Here is a 21,626-nt window from a genome sequence, read left to right as displayed (position 1 = left end):
ATATAATAATTAGGCAGCGACAAGTTTGCTACAACCAAATAGTTCCTGTTTACATCAACATGCTCATGCAGAGCGTATGCAAATGGTCAAACTTTTCAGGCGTGTTACAGGGATTCAAACTGATCAGCAGTCAAAATGCTCATATGGACAGAGATTGTTTCAAAATGAAAACAATGGAGTTCATACGTCCTCCAAAGCCCAACACTCCCCTTTAAATGAATCTAGCTGATCCAAATTTCACACACTCAGAGATATCAGTTTTCATAAAGTTGCATTCATACTCACTGGGTAACAGTGAAAAATTCCCAACCTCATAATGTTAAACAAAGTCAGGAAAATTGAATGTGTTCTTCCCTGACTACCGCATCCTTCCACCAAGTTTCATGTAAATACGCTATCATACATATTTTTTGCGTAATCTTGCTTACAAACCCACCGACCAACAGACAGACAGGGGTGAAAACATAACCTCATTGGTGGAGGTAATAAAAAGCAAATAAATAACCACCACCTCGACTAATCTTGCACCCCCCTCCCCCCCAACTGCCTCTAAAAGCCCTTGAGGGCCTTTGACACATACACAGGTGCACATAGCAATGATGCAACACTTCACAGTAACAGAAGTACAAGTATATACATAGTAAAAACATCGCTATGCACACACTGGTGACGTGCCAACAAACACACCATGTAAGCACAAATGCACAGCATACCAACAGAGGCCTGTGACCGTTGGGTAAGGCCAAACAACCGCAGCAGAGTATAGGAGGCATGTTGGGCATCTTCCTCTTTGCGAACTCTGTCACCCCGACTAACAATAACACACACACATACACACACAGCTTACAAAGAGAGTTCACATGAGAACAAGCAGGCACACACACAAACAAACAAACCCAATGCCCTCTTTTGCAGAATACTTACATAACCAGAGATGTAGAGGAGCTCTCTTTCATCACATCTCTCTTTTCTTAAGCTTTCCTTGCCTTAAACTCTGTTCAGTCTGCTTTGCAGAATCAGTTTTATTTACACGAACTCAGCATTTTTTCTTCTCTATCAGCTGTTGAATTAAATAGATTAAAACATTTGTTGACATGAACAGGTTAAAAGATTTGATATGGAGAGTTTGGTAATACACCCTCACAGACCTCCAGGAGGTGGATGATGTCAGCTCCACCTCTCCCTCCCTACGCCACTCCTCCCTCAATGAAACCGCTGATGACGACAGAGGAGGAGGATGAAGTGGAGTCTCTCCCCGCTTCCTCTGTTTCCTGTCCTCCTCCTCCTCCTCCTCACCTACTACTTCCTGCTGTCCTCCCCTCAGGCATCCTGACTCAACTCACACCACCTCTCTTCCTGTCCCTCTCTCAATATCCTTCCTCTTCTTCTCATTTGAATGTGTTAGTTTTTTTTCCTAATCTTTTTATCCTGTGTCCTTCACACACATGGTCTGAGATGTTTCACACTTCTGAAATGTTCAGAAGAATGGAGCAGATCAGCTCCATTGATCAGCAGCAGATCGAGGAAGACTGAGAGACCAAAGACTCCAGGAGAACTATTAATGTAATTACTGAGATAATCTTTCTGCTGTGGCAGAGAAATTTAACATTAAATACAAAATAGGATTTCTCTTAGAAGGCTTTAAACACCACTGAATGTTATGTACACACGCACTTTTATGCTCCCTCCATGGGTATGTGGAACGTGTGGATGGCACATCGACTGGAGCATTTAATCAAGAGAAGAGGAGGAGGAGGATATATAGACAAAGTAGATGTAAAATCTTCCTGTCCTGTCCAACATCTGACACTGAATACTCACTAATGAATGTCATCAAGTTGATTAAAAGGACTGGACAGTGGCTAGATATAACACTGGGGGATGCCACACAACAAGGCTGTGAATAAGACTCAAACAGACAACATTCAAGATACATAATAAGCAACATATCTTACTTGGCAACCAGGACCAGCCTTGTGGCATGAAGCTAATATACATATATGTAGCTCTGTATAAAAAAAGCTAGAAGCTATGAAAAAAGGTAGATAAGAAACTCTTCAACACTTAAAACCCAAAGGGAAGGTTACACGAGACAACACGTTTACAGGGTGAGAGTGTGCACATGTGTGTATCTCTGGGGCAGATGCAAGCTGACTGACAAGGCTGCTATGCTAAATGATGGCAGCGCTCACTTCTTGCAGTTCAACAAAATGGAAAGTAACATGCTTTTTCTCACAGATACTCAACAGTCAATATAGCAGCTTTGACCACAAAGCAAATTGTAAGACTAAAAGTCACTGCCAGGGCGTTTTACATCCTCACAGAAAAAATCAACATGATCAAGGGAGGGAACAAGCAATATGCAAGGTAGGGTTACTGCAAATCAAAAACTACACTGTGAATGGCAAAGACTGTTGGAGACATTTATAATGGAAGAGTGTGCAACATGATAGCAAGTAAAATGTACTTCCTGTTTTAGACAAAGAGAAGTGCTTTCTTCAAAAAGAGTTGCACAGGACCTCTCAACAGAACCAGATTGAGTTCTTATCTATGAAATTACTAAAACGTCCTCAGGAAAAGTGGATATTAAACACTTACAGACTCATCTCTGGTGCTATGCATGTAGTATTAGTATTTTGCTACAGGCTATTGTGAACAATTCCAAACCGCAAGCTGTTTACATTCACATAATGATCATCATGACACGGCTCATGTTTTCATGCTGCACTGCCATTTCTTCTTCTTTTTTCAATAATCCATCCTCTCCCTTCTTTCTGCCTAATAACCTCCTTTCTAACAGAAAGCCTTTCAGCCAGATGTATGTACTTGTGCATGTGCAATAATGTGTGTGATGGATCTGACTCATGGCTGGCTTTAAATGTGTGTAATAAAGCTGAGTGGACTAAGTGATGGAAAACCCCAGGTGTGAGAGATTTGGCAGGGTCCTTGGAGACGCCTGCATTAGAAAGAGTGTGTGTGTCTTTGTCCCAAAGAGGGAGATCAAAACAGTGTTAGCGATGTTTGTCAGAGTGTGCTTGAGGCCTGTGTGTGTGAAAATGAAACAGAGCTGGTGTGAGGTTAGGTGTATGTATGCCTTAGCAAGGGTGTTGAATGCGTAAAGCTTAACTACAGGGTGTGGGTGTGTGAGTGTGTACACTTGGCTGTGGCCCAATACCATTTAATTAGTAGCTGTAGTGAAAATGTCAGCTCCTCTAAGAAAACAGAAAAAGACTCATGTCTACTAAACACTGAGTTACATTTTTAACATAAAACATGCAGACTCAACAAGTCATGAATTCAATCCAACACTGCGAAGCTGGTTGATGGCTCATAATGTTCAAGTAAATATCAGGCCAGCACAAACAGAAAATAAAGACAAACTTTTAATGAGGTGGACAATTTTAAATGCTTGGCTCAGTAAATGTAGCAGCCTTATAAATATCTGGCCTCCTAAAGAAATCATCAGTCACAGTGACTCAGTGACAAACCACGCAAGTTACATACTGTGTCACAGAGGTAGCCTCCATAGCCCAAACACATCGTAGGCTTCAACACTACCAGACCATATTACAGAATATAGAATGGTTCAAAAACCCAATCGTCTAATGCAGCGCAAGAATTTCCTTTCTAATGGTTGCAGTAAGTGGATTTTTATACTTTTAGGATAAAACGATACTCTATGAATAGTTTCTTAGCTGAAACAATAAGGAGTTTGATCCCAGATCAGCAGGGTTTCACATTCTGCAGTCTGAAATGCTTTAAACAGTTGGCAGTTACACTGTCGTACAGTAAACAGGGACAAATTATACCTGCTGGTTGGGTATTTGAATGCATGTGAACAAAGCTCAGACAAACAAACATCTACTGGACAGACTGAGCAGACAAGACACACATCATTACAGATGAAGACTTGCACGAGCAGGTCAAAGTCTGGGTAAAAGGTCAAAGTCTTACCTGGGCAGGTGGGTGCTGCAGCTAAATGCAGATGGCCCCTCTGTAGGGAAAACATAGTTATTAGTTATCTGGTGCAATCAACAGTGGGGAAACCAAGTAATCAACCAATAATGTGATGCATAATAGCACAGTAAGATTTGAGTATGAGAATGAGTTGTGATATTGACATATCGATATCTCTTATAGAACACAATGCAGTTGTATTTTAAAAAGCAGCAGTATTAATGAGTAAAGTGTCATCAGTTAAACATTCAAAGTGTATTTCAAAGCCCACAGAATGGCAGAGAAATATTACAGTAGTGGCTTTTAACATACAGTTAATACAACCCTGTGGTGGAATGTTTGTTGTACAGTACTATCCTGTTTCCACCCTATTTAACAAACCATTTCATAACTATATTAATAAACAATTATGCATTAAAATATTACTTTTGTCCATCTTACCATCAGACATTCCCAGATTGTGCAGTCCATCTTCACTGGCAGCGATTTTCATCTTCAGCATTTGCTCATTCTCGCCGACAGCAGGTCACCCAGTCAGACATGTCACCTCTGGCTTCAGTCACGGTGGCTCTTCAGACACGGCATGACAGTGCTTGGCCATGTTCCTTAATCCATCTCTGTGAATAGGAAGAACATGGATTAACTCTTTTGATCAGAAGCAATAATCAAGTACTACATTAGGGCAGGGAGACATGACCAAAGATTTAGGATTTATTATTTCATCCTGAGTTAAGGTTTTGGTTTTAAACTCTTCTTTATATGAGCAGACAATACAAATAAACAACAAAAACATTTCACAATAACGTGTTTCACCTACTCACTGTTCTTGCACTACGCATTATATGCATATGTATTAGACGTTTTTACAATCACTATTGTTTTGTTGCCCCAAAAATGCTGAATCTATTCATCACACGAGGATCACAATTGCAATAAATTTTGTGATTTCATTAAGTGGTCAAAAGCAGACAATTAAACAACAAGCAATGAGAGACCACAGTGAGTTTCCACCACCACACTGTAAGAAGGAAGCAGCTGTTAACTAAAGCCCACACCAGGGTTGGACTGTAAATGTGTCGCCATCTAGAGGAAAATACACATTCTTGCACTTCAGCAAACTGTAGTACTGTATATTATTATACACGTGCAAATAGGAGGTACTGGATAGTGGATACAAAGCTTCAGTATTAGCATGTAATTCAACAATGAAAGTAAAATCCATTTGCCTGCTACATAAAATGTCTATCAGGAGGAAACCATTAAATAACTGAGATGAATGCAGGGAAAAGGGAAAGTAACTGAGAATGGATTTGATAATATAAAGAATGTACACAGTGAATCAACATGTCCCCTGATCTTCACGGTTTACTGTCCATACCGAAATCCAGATTAAAAACTAAACCCATCAACAGTTTCAAGAGGTTGTTAAAAACTCACCCAATTCATAAATATTTGAGCTTAATCTAGTTCTTATGGTTCCATTGTTTTTACTAGTTTTCTTCTTCTATTGTTTGTGTTTGACTCTGTTTTATTTTAGTGTTTGTTTTGTACAGCACCTTACGGGATTGTTCCTGAGCCACCATCACATGTACAAGGTTCATAATCTACTGTAACTAAGATGGACACATTTGGAGAATGCTATCAAGTCAACAACTCGGTCATGTAATATTCTTAAATCGTAGTACTTGCTCGTAGTGACAGAAAGGTACACATTTAATTCACTGAACAGAGGACGTGTTTAGTTTGAACACGTGTAGATTTAGCTACTGTAAATACAAGTACACAGCAGTACACACGCCACCATCACACTTAATGTACAAAAACTACTCATTTACACAGAACGAGCGCGAGTTGAATATAGAATATTCAGACTGCTACTTCGTATTTACCTTAGCGGAGGTTTGCTGTGTTTTACAGTCCAACGTGTTTCCTGTCCCATTACCCTCTCAGGTGGGTTTAGTCCAACAAGTAAATATTACTTTAATTCGATAAAGTACGCAGAAGTACTTCAACCTGCGACACCGTGAATACACTGTGAATATATAAACTTTGTCAAATGAGTGACAATAACTCTACGGGGGGAATTTAACAGACAAATATGTTGTTTTGTTTGGGTTCGAGCGCGCGGCCATGTTGCGACAGATTTAGCTAGACTGTTTACAGCTGTTAGCATCGGCTCGACCTGCGCTGCATTGTGGGACGTGTAGTCTACAAAAGTGAAGAGGATGTTGGAAGTGACACAGACACAAACCCCAACAACATGGATAGATATAACATTCAGAATTACATTTACAACATGTAGGATTTATATATTAAACATTAAGGTGTACAATCGTGTTTAAATTTAATAGTTAAATTCATATTTAGTCCTAACATTTAAAGTTAAAATGTAACATTTGAATTTAACATCTAGGATATATATTAAGATTTAATATCAAGCATTAACATTTAGGTTCAAATTTAACTTAACATATATATTAAGATTTCATATTAACATCTGTTTTCATTATTCTTTTTTTAATATTTAACACTGATATTATCTTTACAATATGATTCCCACAAAAGTAAATAAAAACTAAGTTCACAATTATTGATGTACATGTGACGTTTTGGAGCTGATTATGGTGAAATGTGGGGAAATGCTGTTATTTTTAATCATATGCAGTTTTAAAATCAGAGCCCCATAACTATGAGAAAATTCAAAGTCTATTTGATGTCAAATTTGGCTCATTTTATTCCAGAATTTACTTTTGTGTAGCTTAGACAGGGTGACTTTGATTCAAAGCCGGCTGCAGGCCAGCAGCCTCTTGCTGTAGTAAAATATAATAGTATAATAAACAGTCTTTATAAATAACTTACAGGTGCACAGTGTGATGCCTTAGTCTTTCTGTCATTACTGGCACGTGTTGGTTTACTGTGAATCTGCCATTACCCTCATCACACTGTAAATGGATTCAAAGTGTTGAAAGTACAAACTTTAAAGTCTGCACTGCAGAGATCAAATCATCAAAAGTAATAAACAGTACTCCTGAGGACTAGACGGGTATAACCAGTTTACTATCCAGTGTCGCCATCCAGTGGTCACATGTCCAAAGTGCAACAGCAAGCAGAGGGGTGGAGACAGAGAATGAATTCAGGGGAAGAGAATTCAAACGCTCTTCCTGGAAATAGTGAAGAACCCGCCACAACTTCACCACATGACATTTCTGAGCGAAAATGCGACACTCCTTCCTGGGCTCGTTCCCTGGCTTCATTCAGCCGCTCACGCTCCTGATCCGTGAAACATCACGACCACGCACATCGCATCACACCCACGGACGCAGATCCCCCGTCTCTCCCCCGTGCATCGCACTAAACGTGTGTTCCGAGATCAACAGCGGGCGATTGCGACATCGCCAACCTCCGGAGCCACCTTCCCGTAAACTCCTCCAGCCTGACCGTAAAAAAACATGACATCACCGGCGGCTGTTGTGTTACGAATTTGGGTTATGAAACATCTGCCACATGATCCCGCTGCAGTGTCCAAACTTATCCACCCTACGTGTGTGAAGTTACACATGTGTGGCCATGTGTGTGTTTGTTCGTGCAACGCGATCCGACCACAGCACAGCCTCGTGTCTGATGCAACAAATCCTGGTTTGTGCTCGTGCTCGCATGTTGATCGCGTGTCCTGGAGGATTTATGACAGGATATTGTAGTTCAGGTTGTATCCAATGGAGTCTCACCCCCCCCCACCCCCACCCCTCCCTGCTACAGTTCTTAGGTAACACAGCCTCACATGTGATAAGAGTAATGCATCATGCTTACCTTTTATGTACAATCCCCCAAAAATCAGCTGGGGAGGCGCCGCGCTCCCTGTTCAGACAGAGAAATAGTGGAAAATCTGCAAAGCACTCCATCGCCATGGATGACGCAGCCCCCTAAAATACCTCTCCCCCCTAAAAAAAAAAATATGAAAGCCCATTTAACATCCATAGGTGCAATCGTCGACACAGGGAGCAGGAGCTGTGTGTGTTTACGCAGATAGATCCGAGTCCAGGCTGAGGAAATGTTCGCCCATGAGCAAGACATGATTGATAGACTCATCACTGATCTCGCATCTCTGCACAGTCACATCGCCTTTCCAAACCGTTGCACAGCTCTTTTCCTCCTTCTGAAGACCATCTGGCCAAAAATCGCCCGCTCCTGGTCTGTGGGCTGGGGAGGCAGCGAGGGTCGCAGTGGGCACGGTTACCCTGGATCCCCCCAAAAAACCCCGCTGATATCCGTTTCCCAGAGAGGCACGGTCCGCCGCGATTCCGAGCAGGCAGTCCTTCAAGAAATTGCGCAGTTTTTATTCCATTGAAACGGAGACTCTCTTTCCCTTCTGTCCCCGTTGAAAGGCTGGTTCCCTTCCTCCTCCTCTCCCTCCCTCCTCTCCCTCTCTCTCTCCTTCCCTCTCTTCCCTCATGCAGGTTTATTTTCGGTGGAAGAGTCTTGGACATTAGCCGCCCCGCCTCCACAGTCACTGGCAAACACACTGTACAACTTGCCCAAATTCCATTATTAACTACTATTCAATAGAGAACAACTGGACCCCAGGTTTTCCCCCTTGTAACTATTTGGCTCCAGAGTCAAGCTCAGTTGGGAGCAGTGACTTGACTGAAAGGGCCAAGAGCCACTCCAGGAATCAGAAGTTGATGCTTGGACATGTTTGGTAATCTTGTAATTTCCCAGGAAACTTGAGAACTAGGGCAGGAGCTTGCTGGGAGATCAAAGTGAAGGTAAACCCATGGAGCTCTCAGGGGGGCTCGGGGGATCCCCACCTGCAGCCTGGTTTCATCTGACTGATACTATGTCCTTTAGAAGACAGTATCATGTCCAACTGCTTGACCTCTAAAGCTGTAGATTTTCAAATCAACACCTTCCCCATGATAAACTTTGGATTCTCTTATTACAGACATACGTCCTCAACATTCCTCCAGAATGTAGGATTTTTTTTGACGAGCCTGTTTCTGAGCGGATAAGCAGATGGAAGGAGTTGGCTTCCAGTGACCTCAAGAAATAAATATTTCTGCGGACTGGGAGCTCCTGAAGACCTTGGCTCTGAAATAAAGACTGAACAGTAACCACCTCGTGCAAAATGATAAACAGAAAATTGCGTGATCACAGCACCTTTTTTTAAGCAGCCACCATCTTTTGACACTGTATTACTGTCCTGGAATACACAAATCAAACATATTACACAGATATTACTACTAATCTAAATTCTAATTCTAAAATACGATACAAGTGAAAAGTAATAAAACTAATTCAGTTTCATCGAATCTTCAATGCAGATAAACCAGGTGAGATGAACACAAAGTTTTCTAACTTCGCTGTGCACCATAGACTGGTTCTAAAAAAGCTGTGCACACAACATCCAGCACACAAACACTCAACAAGTGACAGTGTACTGTAGAACTGTTTGAGGAGGACTCACTAATGACAGGGAATAATTCTGAAGTAGCTCCGGAGCATTAACACTAACGCAGGTTTAGAACAGCCGCTCTCTCTCATGTTGAAAATGTTTCCGCACTACATTTACATTCTAGTTCATTTTAACTGAGGCTTTCATCCATAAAATAACACCTCCCTAGTCTGATATTTTTGTACAGCCAGGCCTGAGAATAAGCCGATTTGAATTTGAATTCAACATGTTGCTGTGAGTGCCCCCCTCCATCTCCCACCCAACCAGAGACCACCAGAGACCCACACAGACCTGGGTCTGATAAAGAAGCTCTTAAACCCTGAGGAAGTCTGTGTTGGGTCTTTCAGGGGGACAATCCTTAAGTCTGAATACAACCTTGAACTCAGGCCCCACCTCCCTCTGGTTTCCCTCTCTCATTACTGGACCATTCTTCCTCCCGGCTCACTTTCTCCAGGGTCGTTCTCTTGTTTTTCTCTCCCTCCCTTTCAGGAGTTTGGGCTGAGTCCTTTCCAGTGGGGAAGTCCAGGCCTTCTCTCTCACAATGCTGACTCCAAACGTCTTGTCTGGGAAGCTTCATTAGAATTCATTTGTTTGAATAGGTTTATTTCTCCTTCAGTTGCTCCCTCCCTCTGTCCTCTTTTATCCAGCTTGGGGAAATGCAAATTAGCATAAAAATATCCTTTACCTCACCTTGATTGACTGCACTGTTTGCTTTCACATGTGCCTGCGTGTGTGTTCTCACTGTGTGGAAATTAGTGTATTCGACTGGCACAAAGAAAGGGCTCATCTAATTTTTCCCAAAATAAAAATATAATTCTTTGGTTTTGAAGATGTAAACAACTAGTTACATGGGTGTCTGGTAATTAGTGCTTAAAGACAGGAAGAGGGTTTATTTCATAAAAAATAAATCCGGAAATTCAGTTTATTCCTAATCTACGATGGCGTAATTTAATGTTTAATTTGCACATATTTTATTCATATCCCCAAATTGTCTATCACTTAAGTGCTTTGTCATTTCTGCTGTCACAATAAGATGACGACGCATAAAAGCTCATCAGATTACTAAGGAATTCACTGAGCACCACACTTACATTACCAGACAGCCACTTGAACCAGATGTTACAAAAGAGCAAGTTTCCAGTAAAACACAACACTTCACGGTAGGAAACTATTCCCAGTGTATGTTTGAGCAGGATAAAAGGGGGTCAGCATGGAAATAATGATGCAGGGCTGTGGAGAGGAGTGAATAATCGGTCAGACCTGACAGAGGGGAAAAAAAGGAAAAGAGAGGAGAAGAAAAGGAACTTACCAGAATAGTGTCGGGCCAACTTTCACAGTGACAAAGAATGACTAAGAGTATTTATTGCTAAACCCCAGGTGTAAACAAGCTTCGCAGATAGCAAGTGTTGGAAATTTAAAATCTCATTTGCTGTTTATTTGGCTTTTACAACGTTAACATCACAAATATCATGTTTTAAAACTGCATGTAAAGTAATAAACAGCTACAACAATAAATAATAAACAGAAGTGTCAGACAATGTGTGAGTGTGTGTGTGTTTAGTTAAGGCCTTTATCTTTCCAGGCTCATCAGAAGAGTAGTTCATCTCTTGATCCAGTGGTCTGGGGTCGCAGCTCCGGATTTGAGTTTTAGGCCGATCACAAAAGATGCTCACCCGGCCCTGCCCGACCGCACTGGGAAGTAGTAACAGAGACACAGGTAAGAAAACTGTGCATGCCACACACACACATACACACACAGAAAGAAACAGAGTTAGGAGGGGAATCACAGGGCAATGCAAAAAAACAGGAGGAGAAGGAGAGGAAGATGGCAACACAGTGGGTGGGATGCAGTAAGGAAATTCCTGTCACCTTTGCCCATCTTCTTGCGGTTCTCCACAGGTTTGAAGTGGATGGTGGGCATGGGACAGAACATCTGCATGGGCTCAGCTTCCACCAGACAGGAGTTCTTCTTGTCCCAACCAGCCCCCTCCAGGAACAAACCTCGCACAAAGACCCCATCCTTGAGGGGGGAGGAGACATAAACAGGGAAACAAGTAAGACGAGGAACTGTGCATAAAGATGACAGCTCCCCAAAAGTAAGGCCAAAGTGTCTGGATCGCCCCTGGTGGCTGACTGCAGTATAGCTCATGTAGGTCTTAAATGAGATGTCAGTCTCAACTTTACAAAGCACAAAATGAAAATTGAAAATACTGCATTAAATGTACAAACAGACCAAAGCAAAGAAAGAATCACAAATGTCTGCATCAAAAACAGAAATGACACTTACTGGTTAGCAGAGCTGCTGGCACAACATTTCGCACATGTCATAAATGTTAACAGTGTTATATAGAAAGACACATTGCTTCCGACTACACAATGGTTAAGGAGATGATGTCTTATAACCATCTTTAACTCTGGTGTATATATTTATAAACATAATAAAAGATTGCAGGTTGAACTTTTATATTGCACTTACATGTAGCACTTGTAGTTTGGCTTTTTTGGAGCAAATTGTACTTACATGATTCTTGCTGTTCAAGGTTTGTTCCCTCATGGTTGAATGCACTTATTGAAGGTCGCTTTGCATAAAAGTGTCAAATGTAAAAAATCATATGTAATGTTTTATTTTTCAGATCTCACTTTTCTTAAAATTTTTCTCACTGTATCTAAAACTTTGATTATATGTTAAACTTGTGGTAGTATGTTTCCATAATCTGCCAAGCTGGGGGCCTGGAGAGGTACCTACAATACATATACTGTACACACTCATTAGAGAAATAGTTAATTTATTTTTTTTATCTATTTTGACTGGCTGATACACAACACACTAATAATTCATGGCCTGTTCACACAAACACATACTTGAGAGATCTCTGTCTATCTCTGCATACTGACACAGGTGCATCCAGGATACACAGTCACACAACGGAGATGCACGTCTCTTAATTCTTTAGGATGCACAAATACTATCTCTTAAGAATCATGCAAACAGTTGAGCCATGTAAAGAAAGCAGAAACAAAATGGCCGGAGGCAGAAACGCAAGCAGGCCAAAATTAAAGCCATGAGTCTGAGCTCAGAACTAATGACAGGCTGCCATGCCAAGGAGGGGCGGGGAAGAGAGGGATGCAGGGATGGATGGATAAATAAAGAGGGCAGAGAGCCTGTGAGGGGCTGTTATTGCTGCTCAGACCAGATGTGGCACAAAGAGATAGAGAGAGGAAGAAGAGAGCTGACTGGAGAGAGTGGCAGATAGGAGATGCAGGAGGGATGAGAATGATGAGAATGAGAAGTGTGTGTTAAGGCCTTTAAATGTCCAGGCTCATCAGAAGAGCAGTTCCTCTCTTGATCCAGTGGTCTGGGGTCGCAGCTCCAGATTTAAGCTTTATTCCGACCACAAAAGATGCTTGCCCGGCCCTGCCTGACCGCACTGGGAAGTAGTAACAGGGACACAGGTACAAAGCTGCACACACACACAGAAAGAAACCGAGTTGAGACAGTGGAATCACAGGGCAATGTAAAAATACAAGGAGAGGAAGATGGTAACACAGTGGGTGGGATGCAGTAAGGAAATTCCAGTCACCTTTGCCCATCTTCTTGCGGTTCTCCACAGGTTTGAAGTGGATGGTGGGCATGGGACAGAACATCTGCATGGGCTCAGCTTCCACCAGACAGGAGTTCTTCTTGTCCCAACCAGCCCCCTCCAGGAACAAACCTCGCACAAAGACCCCATCCTTGAGGGGGGAGGAGACATAAACAGGGAAACTAGTAAGACGAGGAACTGTGCATAAAGATAGACGACATGACAGCTCCCCTAAAGTGAGGCCAAAGTGTCTGGATCGCCCCTGGTGGCTGACTGCAGAATGGGCCATAAACCCTGCATCCTCCATGTTAAGAGACGGACCAAACAAAAAAAGTTAAAGTACAGTTCAAATATAAAAATAAAAAATGGTTACTATGATTTTAGGTAGTTCTATTCACACTGATTTATATCCAAGTTAACTGATGCGATAAAAACAGAGTGAAACTTCATGACTGACATTTTGAGGCTGACTGGCGCATAAATCAGCACACATCCAAGATGGCAGCATTCATATCTGGAATATTTTGTCTTAATCTCGGATATTGGGAGGAAATGGTGACGCACTGTCCATCTTTACATAAAGTCTATGAGCCAGCGTATACACTTGTTCGGAGCTGACGTTTTACAAACAGCTTTCAAAAATGTTGATGACAAACAGCCATGCAAAGTAGTTAAAGCAACTTGGAGGGGAGATGAGAGGGAGGGTTGAAAACAAGAGAGAAGGCTGCAGGAGAAAAGAAGGAATAGGCAAAGAGGAAGATGGAGGAGAGAGGATAAAAGGAAGGAAATTGAAGAGGAATAACCGAAGCGACACAGAAATGAAAAAAGAATGGGAAGCAGTGGGTCACGAGAGCAAGGGAAGAGAAGGGCAAAAAGGGAAATATGGTGGAGGGAAGAGGGAAAAAAAGAGGGAGGGAAGTTGAAGAATGGAAGGACAGGGAAGAGAGGCAAGAAAGAAAAGTTAAGTTTAGACAGAGGAATTCATACAGTGACGAATCCAACAATGTGAAGTAAGTGAGAAGTAAAGGGTTACAATAACCGAAATTCTGGAGTGGGAGCAACAAGACACATGAAAACATTTGACCTCACTGTCAACATTTGCATTAAAAACTGCTTGGTATATAGATTAAAATGTGAGAGCAGATTTGTGGAATGAGAAAAAAGGCACAAAGTGGCGTGCTGCTCTGAACCCACACCCACACTGTCGATGTCGAAATGAAAAATGTGATGGAAAGTGGCGCTGACAGCTTAACGAAAAAGGAAAAGGTGGACTGTTGGCAGGCTTTTGGAAACCTTTATGGAAATGTATGTGTGTGTGGGGAGTCACCTTGGGCGGGTACAGGAGGTTGCTGTCATCTAAAGTGGATACAGTAGCCTCCCAGGACAACGTGTCCACTGATATCTGCAAAATCACAAAACATTAACTGTTGGGTGGACAAGACATGTTCCTTATAACTCAAGAAGATCTACGTTTATTGAAACAGAGCTATATTAAAAGTCTTTTTCCCAAATAACCAGGTATGAATACATATCTGTTGGATAAACTGTTTTTTGTGGTGGTTGAGGGCTGTGAAATGCTAAGAGGCAGAGATGAATGTAGGGACTCAAAGGACACAGGGAAAATAGTGTTTAAGTAACAGGTTGCATTAGCCTGAGCAGCACGGGGAGGGACATTAGTGTGTGTCTGAAAATGACCACGACTGCATCAGCATCTGTTTCCCAGGCAGTGAAGATTAAACATGGAACACATTGCCTTCCCATTAACTGAGAAAAAATGAATAGTAGCTGTCATGAAAACCTGCTGTAGTTTTAATTTAGTTAATTTTCCAGTTCAACCTTGAGTTGTAAAATCAAATAGAGTCCCTTTTAAAAGCAACCTGGGTAAATTCAGAAATATAAAATCTCAAACAAGACTATCCAACAGTAGTAAGTGTACCAGTGTAAGCTCATGAAAGCGTCTCTCCGGCTCTGTGAATGTGACTCACGTTATGCTGTCGAGCGTAAGACTGCAGCACGGCGGTGAGGAAACCGTTTGGAAAGGTGAAGCCAGAGAGCCAGAACAAGTTGGGGGGCTGGGCCGTCTCTGCCCAGCGTGCTAACTGATCGACTCGCTGGCAAAGATCCCTGGTCCACGCTGCCAGAGGCTTCAGTGAGGGGTATGTCTAGTGGACAGAGAGTGAGAGAGTGAGTGAGTGAGAGAGAGAGAGAAAGAGAGACGGCAAATCTACAGTCATTTCATGCTTCCAGCTGTTGGCAGCTACACATAATGTGAAAAAGCTCAGTACAAAGCAATAAGTACTGAGAACTGATGGCCTGCAAGTCTTACCAACACACGTGAAGGGATGTGGGAAGGAGGAACCGTAAAATGATTCACAATTACGATAATAACATAATTATATCAACATTTTAGAATCTTAAAATGAGATTCATGACATTACAGAGCGAAAATGTCCTCATCAAAACAGAAATGACACTTACTGGTGAGCAGAGCAATTTCACATCATAAATCTTAACAGTGTTAGACAAGTGACTGGGATAGAAGAGAGAAGTTCAGCTGGGGGCAGCAGCCCTAATAGCTTTCCAATACTCCTAAAATGGAAAGACACACGCACGCACACACACAGGTGCACACACAGTACATCCAGCAGTAATAAGCCCCGAGCCAGAGCACAATGAGATCAGGGTTTGGAACAGGACTTGGAAGGTTTACTTTGTCTATTACACTACGATTAGTCCACACACACAGGCTTTGTTCAGCCACTGAGGAACAAGGTATCCACCTGATCAACAACTACTCACTGATGCATGCATGTGCACAAACACACATAAAGTTACAAATACATATGCATACATGCTTTCTTGCACAGTCTGTAATGAGGATAGAATGAGGCACTTCAAGATAAACACAATGTGCCCCAAATGACTCTCAGTGGACACACACACACACACACACACACACACTTGAACAGTAGCCAGAATCTTTTCTAGCCCCTTGACCCGAGCTGACAGCACCCTGTGTTCTCTCTCCACTGTAAAGAGAGGTCCAGTGATAATGAAGCCAGAATGGAGCATTTGGACAGAATGACAGCTGGACTGCTGCCAGAGCCCCATCACTGTGTGTGTGTGTGTGTGTGTGTGTGTGTGTGTCTGTGGTTGGACATAGCAAGAGGAGAACAATAAATGTGTGTCTGTGCAGCCGGGCAGAGTGATGGATAAATACACCCTTAATAACAGACCAGTGAGTCAGTACAGAGACAGGCCTGCAGCTGCTGGACTGGGTGAAGACAGCAGGAGAGATGAGCGTTGATCTGATCACAATCACGAGATCAATACACAACAATCCTGAACGCTCCTCACAACAGAAATCTGTCATATTTGTTTTAGTTAGAAAGACCTAAAAAAAACCTCAAATATAGTCAGAATAAGTCATGAAAAATGACCCTCACATAGAAATACTCTTGATTATAAAGTACAGCCAAGCCAATAAAAGGCTCTATCTGTTTTGCTGTTTATCTTAGGTGTCATGCTTTGCTCCCTTTATCAAAGCATTCTTTTTTTAAATTCAATCTCTACTCAGCATAGTTTTTTGTCTTGTGTTATTTTAGTGCACTCCAAAGAGAGTGCAGTCTCAACATTATTGATCATAGAAGCACTCCTTCCTTCTTGTCTGAGTCTCACCACTTTAAGTAAGTAGAGGAAGGCAGCAGGTGCATTCTCACTTCTCACTTCAGGAGGTGGTCTCACTGTGTGTGATTTATTTATTGTATATTAGAACAAGTGAGAGGTCGAGAACACTTCAAACATCAGAGAATAAATGAAGGCAGTAAAACATTGGAGAATGTGTGTTAAAAAACGGAGTGTGTGTGTGTGTGTGTGTCTGGCACCTTCTCCCAGAGCGGTGGCACACGAGCGTCATAGATGCAGCTGAAGGTCTCCTCCAAGCTGGATGACATCACCACTAAGCCTTTGATCGCTTTCTCCAGCTCCAGCAGGGACAAACTAGCACAGACACACACAGTTGAACATTAGTGATATTAACCCCCTGTTATCGTAGCTGCTTAGTCGTCACTGCTTCCTAACCTCGAACTTCTGGAATTACCCAGCACTCAGACATAGAGACCCAAAAACAAGCAGGCTGGGTAATTGTCCAACATATTAATTTTAGGTAGGTTTCAACTCAAGCAACATCATATTGCCTGAGTTGTGACAGTAATGATATTTGATTATTTCTGTAACTATATTGTTGTGCTGTTCGTTGCTGTTTTAGATCTTGGATGCTAGTGCCTCCTCGTGTTGCAGGTTTGTTTTCCAAATTCCTGGTTGGTTATCTCCCTCTTATAGAGGGGTGAGAGTAAGTCTGCACGGTCCAGTAGCACTAAAAGATCAAGTGCCGGAAATAAGGGACACCAGCTGGCTGCAGAAAATCCAATAAAATACCCTTATTGCTTTTCCAACAAAGCACATTGTAAATGTTAGGTCAATATAGACAACAGTCAGCTTCTTTTTCTAAATAATTCCAGTGAGTTTGTGCCTGGCTAACATCACCTTCTGCTACAGCTGGAAGGCTGATATCCAGTTAAGGAGAGTTTCAACCTACTTTCACCCTGCTCTTACGTTACGCCCTGTACGTCATCTCTAATTAAACTGGTAAACAGCCAGCTGAACAAGACAAAAAGAAAGACAGAAGGAAAGAACATTGATCCACAGAGAGAGAGGTCATACGTGATGGTTTCCAGCAGTGAGTTGTATCTCTGGATCTCTTGGAGCAGCACCACATTGAGAGGTGAAGAGTTGTCCTGGAGGAGGGACTTTGTGCCCTCGTAGTTAATCAATGCTGGAATCTTCCCACGAATGTCTGCCAACAGCTCTAATACCTGGAAGCACCAGTGAAACAAAGTAGAAAAGCAGATGAGATTTGTTAACATACAAAGGCAAGTCAGACCGACACAGTCAGATCATGGAGCTGCATAAAATCAAATCACTTACATAAGCTCAGGCTAAGACTCATATATAGCTTCTGCTGGCAAATCACTGACAGTCATCAGTTAGACTCCTATTAGGGGCTATTACACTACCGTAGCATGTAAAGCATATTTATAACAGAGAAACTACTGCCACTGCTAAACAAAGACCAGTCATACAACAGGTTGTTTCAATGGAAAACACAGAACTGGCAAATGTTTCCAGAGGAACCATGAGAGATAATGCTTTAAGTGAGACAACTCGCGTTTGACATATTTAGTGCAGCAGCCAAACATAGTTAGAGTTTGGCTTGCAGGCCTCGACTTCAACACAATCCTATATATAAACACATATATAATGAAGAGTGATGTGCAAATATCGTTAAGCCCCCTGTAAGAGCCTACAGGTGGATGCTGGGGTGGTGGAGGGCCTAAATAAACAGGCAGTGAGTGACGTAGGGCAGCAGAGGCATCGACATGTAAAGGGAGAGATGGGAAATCTTTGCAGCTTAAATAGACCGCTGAATTGGGAGGGTGTTTATGACAGCGGATTGTGTGGCATGTCACATGATTAGAGCAGTGGAGCTCCAGCTGCCTGCCTGAATTAGCTCGCAAGCGTCACTCTAATTCTGGCTTGACCCCAGTGGCTATAATCAATCAACGCATTTAAACCCAAGTACAAAACATTCCAATAACAGGTGATTAGATATTTTTTTAAATGTCACCTGAGTGGGATAACCATGTATTAAATCAGTTTGATACAAAAACAGATCTGTTTGCCAGGCCAAAGACTCTTACAACACAGATTATACACAAATCATTTCTTAAATATGCCAGTAGATACTTAAGGTTCTCCCTGCATCTTGTTTTACAGGATTTCTACTTCACAGCATTCAATCTCACTATGATGTCAGCGTTGTTATTTCTGTATTAAGATGAATAGCTGTCTCCAAGGTGACTGAGAGAACTGACTAACAGGTGGGATTTTATATGCCTATCAGGTTTTAATCAGAGCAACCATGAAAAAATGGGCAGATAGGGCTGAGCTACAGGCTGGAATATTACAGCATATATCAGCATTTATATATTCATATATAATATACATCAATAGATGGATTTTTTGGAAGTCTCATATGGATCTCAACTTAATGCCAAAGACAATAAAGATAATTAGACAAGGGACAGAAAGCTGACATTCTACTTACATACATATGTTTTTAATTTGTCTCTATGCATAAGCTATAAAAAACTATACTGTATGTCCATAAACTTCTCAATGATGATTAATCTTATCAAATGCCAGTCTATTATACTCAACAATAAAGTGTTGATCTAGTGATCATTGTGTGTAGCCGCAGTATAGAGGTCTGGCCAATACCTAAGCTCAACCAATGCTGTGTAAGCTGTCAATCACGTCACATTTCACCCTATTTTTTAGCATCAAATAACAAAATAAAACCAAACTTAGTGGAAAAACACAAACATCATTGTGATAAGAACTACCTAAAAGGACAGAAATGTATTTAACATGTACTTTAACTATTTTGTTTGGTTCATTCCCATTCTACTAACATTGAGGAGTAGAGGGGCCTGCCACCAGAAGGAGAAAGAGTTGATTTGGCTTAATTTATGGGAGCTGTCATATAGTCTATCTTTATATATCTTCATCTTCTAAACCCTCCCTTTCTAACACCTTGCATCCCGCTTACCTTCTCCTCTCGACTTGGCCCAGCCCTGGCACTAGAGGGGCTGGTGACCTGGGGCTGCAGGGAGAGCAGGGTGTCAAACAGCCTTCTGGTCTCAGCGATCTGACTGGCAATGTCGGCATTGGGGTGCTGGCCAAACACTTCGGGGTGCTCAGTGGACGGAAGCATGCTGATAAATGTCTTGTGTGAGGACTGGGATCCATCACGGGGGATGTAGTAGGGGTTCAAGGAGGACAACCTGACAGAGAAAGAGGAGGTGATAGAGAACAAGGTCAGTGATATAAATGGCATTTACGGACAATGGTAATGGAAAAAGGGAAAAAAAGGTGATCAGCATGTTCTTGACTTAATTTATTTGCATATGCATATTGCATATGTATTGCTTTTTCTTTTCTCTCCTGCCCATGTAGGCATGACCCAACTTCCCTGTAGTGATTATTTTCCTCTCATCTCATGGAATTGAGTGTAATAGGGGCAAGTGATAGTGTTTTCAATGTCCTGTGATCATTATACATTTAAATCATGTACAGTCCTTTATTTCTGATCCCTGTTAATTTTAACTGATGTACTTAAGGTTTTATATTGTTGATAAAGGGGTTGAATAGAGATGAAAGGTGTGGACACAGCATCTGCACAAGTAATAAAACTAAACAACAAAAAAACCTGAGCTCCTATCTGTCATCAAGTACCACATTCTGTCTGCATTTCATTTGTTGTAATAATCCGTTTGTCCACTTGGTAGTGCTGGCACTCTGCAACTTGAGGGGAGCTAAAGCTTGTTTCTACGAGGAAACAGTGGGACTGACTCATTTGAAGAGCTGATTATGTAACTACAGGTATAAGTTCAATTTAAGAATTTTAAAGACCTTTTAATACTAAATTCAATTTATAAACCAAACTGGCAATGGAAATACACACCAAAAGTAAAAAAACACTTGTTCCAAGTAAACACATTTACGTTTGTTAGATTCCACCGACTAGATCCCCATTGTCCCAAGTTTGAAAGACTTTCGCCACACAGCGCAGTTTGCTTCATAAGCACATTCAGGTGGCTCACCACCACGACTACTTAACATTCTCAAACAACTTATTGGTAAACTTGCATTGTCCCATGTTCATAAACTAGCTGTCAGGCTGGAAAGGCATGATTTTAATTCATTAACTTAACCTGAATCAGACAACTAATGTAATGTATCTCAGAACAAATAACTTTTCTTCCACAGTCAGGCAGAGCAGAGACATTATCACAATGATCTCTTGACAGTGACGTGCCTCAAAATGAACACCCTTCCATTCTGAATTTGAGGTCATCCATGACGTCTTAAGGATGTTATTTGTTTTGTTCTTTAAAGACCCGTTGCCATCCTCTAAATGTCTTAGTATGTAATATCTGGTTCTCGTTTGTTGAAAATGTAATTATTCACAGGATGTATGTGAATAAGATTGAATAAGATGCATCAAAGTAAATATGTGTGTGTGTCTCACTTGAAGAAGGGCTGCGTGATGGCAGCATCACAGAAGTAGTCATTGATGTATGTGGTTAGAAGACGTCTGTCCCAGTCATCAGTGACATGACCTCCATAGTTCACTCCAGCAATGAGATACTTCAGAGCATCCCAAGGAATGTCCTTGTACTCATCCAGGTACAGACTCAGCAGATTCTCACTCACCTAGGGGAGAATGAAGAAGATGGTTCGAACAGACTGAAGTCAACACACTCAGGACAAGTGAAATGGTTCTTCTGAATGGAGTGGTAGAAACAGGGCCTCACCTCGAAGTCAGAATCGTTGAAGCTATAAACAACGTTCCAGCCCAGCTGCAGGAACTTCTTCCTTTCCAGCAGGATACTGTGAAAAAAGCAGAGGGAGAACAGGAGCTTCCTGTAGAAGACGGGTCTTGAGCAGCGGTTGAACTGAGTGTCCGTCACCAGCTGGTACAGTCGCTTCATGTTCGCTTTCACTCCCTGAGGACA

General features: G+C 41.8%; 2 protein-coding genes across 4 annotated transcripts in view; both read right to left on the bottom strand.

Annotated features, from left to right (window-relative positions):
* The window catches only part of kdm6ba (lysine (K)-specific demethylase 6B, a), a 93,141-nt gene extending 84,782 nt beyond the window's left edge, over positions 1–8,359 (bottom strand). For 2 of the 3 annotated variants that reach the window (XM_069519223.1, XM_069519228.1), the window contains exons 1-3: positions 7,765–8,359; positions 4,399–4,574; positions 3,955–3,994 (exon numbers count right to left, since the gene is read on the bottom strand). The gene's annotated coding sequence lies outside the window, so the exon portion shown is untranslated. Of the gene's footprint in view, positions 1–3,954; positions 3,995–4,398; positions 4,575–5,846; positions 6,180–7,764 lie in introns of those variants that run through there. The other variant, XM_069519224.1, reaches the window with a different exon arrangement.
* A 3,816-nt stretch (positions 8,360–12,175) lies between these two features.
* Positions 12,176–21,626, bottom strand: part of dnah2 (dynein, axonemal, heavy chain 2) — a 53,983-nt gene continuing 44,532 nt past the window's right edge. Inside the window, exons 80-88 of the mRNA XM_069519222.1 lie at positions 21,426–21,617; positions 21,140–21,324; positions 19,658–19,892; positions 17,710–17,861; positions 16,872–16,986; positions 14,973–15,149; positions 14,315–14,389; positions 12,988–13,138; positions 12,176–12,867 (exon numbers count right to left, since the gene is read on the bottom strand). Of these exons, the coding sequence (XP_069375323.1) occupies positions 12,713–12,867; positions 12,988–13,138; positions 14,315–14,389; positions 14,973–15,149; positions 16,872–16,986; positions 17,710–17,861; positions 19,658–19,892; positions 21,140–21,324; positions 21,426–21,617 (1,437 nt within the window). The 3' untranslated portion in view covers positions 12,176–12,712. The remainder of the gene's footprint in view (positions 12,868–12,987; positions 13,139–14,314; positions 14,390–14,972; positions 15,150–16,871; positions 16,987–17,709; positions 17,862–19,657; positions 19,893–21,139; positions 21,325–21,425; positions 21,618–21,626) is intronic.

This window comes from Paralichthys olivaceus, chromosome 22 (genome assembly GCF_024713975.1).
Source record: "Paralichthys olivaceus isolate ysfri-2021 chromosome 22, ASM2471397v2, whole genome shotgun sequence".
NCBI classification, from domain to species: domain Eukaryota; kingdom Metazoa; phylum Chordata; class Actinopteri; order Pleuronectiformes; family Paralichthyidae; genus Paralichthys; species Paralichthys olivaceus.
Note: the sequence above shows the minus strand (reverse complement) of the source record. Positions and strands in the feature narration are given on the sequence as shown.